The 2,201-nt window shown below is 55.9% G+C and overlaps 1 protein-coding gene across 1 annotated transcript in view; it reads right to left on the bottom strand.

Annotated features, from left to right (window-relative positions):
* Positions 1–715: 715 nt before the first annotated feature.
* LOC100542853 (transcription factor SOX-3-like) overlaps positions 716–2,201 on the bottom strand; it is a 2,389-nt gene continuing 903 nt past the window's right edge. Inside the window, exon 2 of the mRNA XM_010715423.3 lies at positions 716–2,195. Within this exon, the coding sequence (XP_010713725.1) occupies positions 1,360–2,195 (836 nt within the window). The 3' untranslated portion in view covers positions 716–1,359. The remainder of the gene's footprint in view (positions 2,196–2,201) is intronic.

Below are 2,201 nucleotides of genomic sequence, written 5' to 3'. Positions count from 1 at the left end.
AAACCATCATTCGAATCAAACGAAAGGCAAAGACGGACTGGGGGGAGTTGCACCGCGACGCGCAGTGCCGCTTTGCGGGAGCGCCGGTGCTCAGAGCCGGGCGGGATGCGGAGCGCTGCGGGCAGGATGCGGCCCGACGGGAGCGGGGCCGGTCCGTAACAACGCACCCCGGTAACGCGGGCTGCTAGGAAAATAAAAGTTGTCCAGACTCAAAACACACTCGTCAAACACACCGAAAAGTTTGAATTATTTATTTCCGCTGGGGACTCCTGTAACCATTTATTTTTAATAGAGCCTAATTAAGAGTTCCCCAGCGGGTTTTACTTTCGTAAATATTTCAGATGAGTTCGGGCTTCTGGGCAAATCCTCCAGAGGAAAAGAAAAATATATAATAAAAGATGCGAGGCGCAGAGTTTCAGCCCTTCCCTCCCGTCGGCCGAACAGGCAACAAGTGGCCGCAGTGCGGGAGCAGCGCGGCTCCGGCGGTCCCTTCGGGAACGGCCCGGAGGCTCCGAGGAGGAATGAAGTCACACGGCGATCCACGACCCCGGGCCCGGCCGAGGAGCGGCTGTGCGGGACGGGACGCATTGAGCGGCAGAGCCGCCCCGCACAAACGCCGTGTAAAGCGTACGGAGAACTCTTCGTTTTAAAGATAGAAGAAAACGAGGCACAGGGAAGATTTTCGATCACTTTTTTTTTTTTTGAGAATCGGTAAACAAAAAAAATTAAAACGTTTCTTCGTCTGATATGTCAAAACATCGTTCACAGTAAAATTCACAAACCGATTTACATAAGTTTACAGCTTAAGAAAAACCCAGACACACAACTTGCTATAAATAAAAGAAAGGGTTTGCGACCCGCACAGCTCTCTCCCACCGCCCCCTTTCCGTAGGAACAAAACCCTAAAGTTAAAAACTACGAATTGTGGACACGAACCGAGCGGCACTCGGCAAGGTGGGAAGAACAACACTTTCAGTAACCACAACGAAAATGTAAACAACGGAACAACTGAGTTTGAAAACAACACCCGCCGGGTCGGTTTTTCGTTTTGTCATTGCAACGCTAAAATCGAACGGGGAGATGCACCATCTTTAAGACTTGGAAGCGAACAAAACTTCGCCCAACCCCGCGGAGACCGGGAGAGTCGCCGTGGCTTAAGAACTTCACGGGGCTTTAGGAGGCGGTCGTGCTCTGTTAAAAGAACAGATTGCTCAAATCATTTTGTACAAAAGGAAAAAAAAGAAGACAACTAACGGATTTTCTGCTTAAAATTTCTCCCAAGTTAGTATCGAGTCTGGTGAACCGCACGTCCCGGTGCTGGGGTTGCGATGAGGAGCCGTCCGGAGGAGGCCAGTTTGTTTATATGTGAGTTAGTGGTACGGTGCCGTTCACGGCAGTCCCGGCACTCTGGTAGTGCTGGTGCACACTGTGCAACCTGCTGCCCTGCAGGGCCGAAGGGTCTGTGGCGTCGCCCCCCGGGGGCAGGTACATGCTGATCATATCCCGCAGGTCTCCCAGGCAGGCCCTCTGCGAGTGTGAGGTGATGGCCGGCGGAGGCGAGCTGGGCTCGGACTTCACCACCGAGCTCATGGAGCCCAGGCTCATGGCCGTGGAGGGCTGCTGGCCGTAGGCGGCGGGGGACATGCTGTAGGTGGAGGCGGCGTTCATGTAGGTCTGCGCCGTGGACATCATGGGGCTGTACTGCAGGCCCGGCATGTCGTAGCGGTGCATCTGCTGCAGCTGCGGGCTGTTCATGCCCGGGTGTTGCCCGTAGCCCAGCTGGTCTTGCATCAGGGAGTAAGCCCCGTTGGTCCAACCGTTCATATGGGCGTAAGTGTCAATCCTCTGGCCCACCCCGACGGGGCTGCTCACCGCGTTGCCCCCTCCGGGGGCCAGCAGGTTGCCCGGCAGCGAGTATTTGTCCTTCTTCAGCAAGGTCTTGGTCTTCCTCCGGGGCCGGTATTTGTAATCCGGGTACTCCTTCATGTGCACGGCCCGAAGCCTCTTGGCTTCGTCGATGAAGGGCCGCTTCTCGGCATCGCTCAGCAGCTTCCAATCGGCCCCGAGGCGCTTGCTGATCTCCGAGTTGTGCATCTTGGGGTTCTCCTGGGCCATCTTCCGCCTCTGGCCCCGCGACCACACCATGAAGGCGTTCATGGGGCGCTTCACACGGTCCTGGTCCGACCCGGCCCCTGCTCCGC

Source organism: Meleagris gallopavo, chromosome 9, assembly GCF_000146605.3.
Source record: "Meleagris gallopavo isolate NT-WF06-2002-E0010 breed Aviagen turkey brand Nicholas breeding stock chromosome 9, Turkey_5.1, whole genome shotgun sequence".
Taxonomy (NCBI): Eukaryota; Metazoa; Chordata; class Aves; order Galliformes; family Phasianidae; genus Meleagris; species Meleagris gallopavo.
This window is presented reverse-complemented; position numbering and strand designations above follow the sequence as displayed.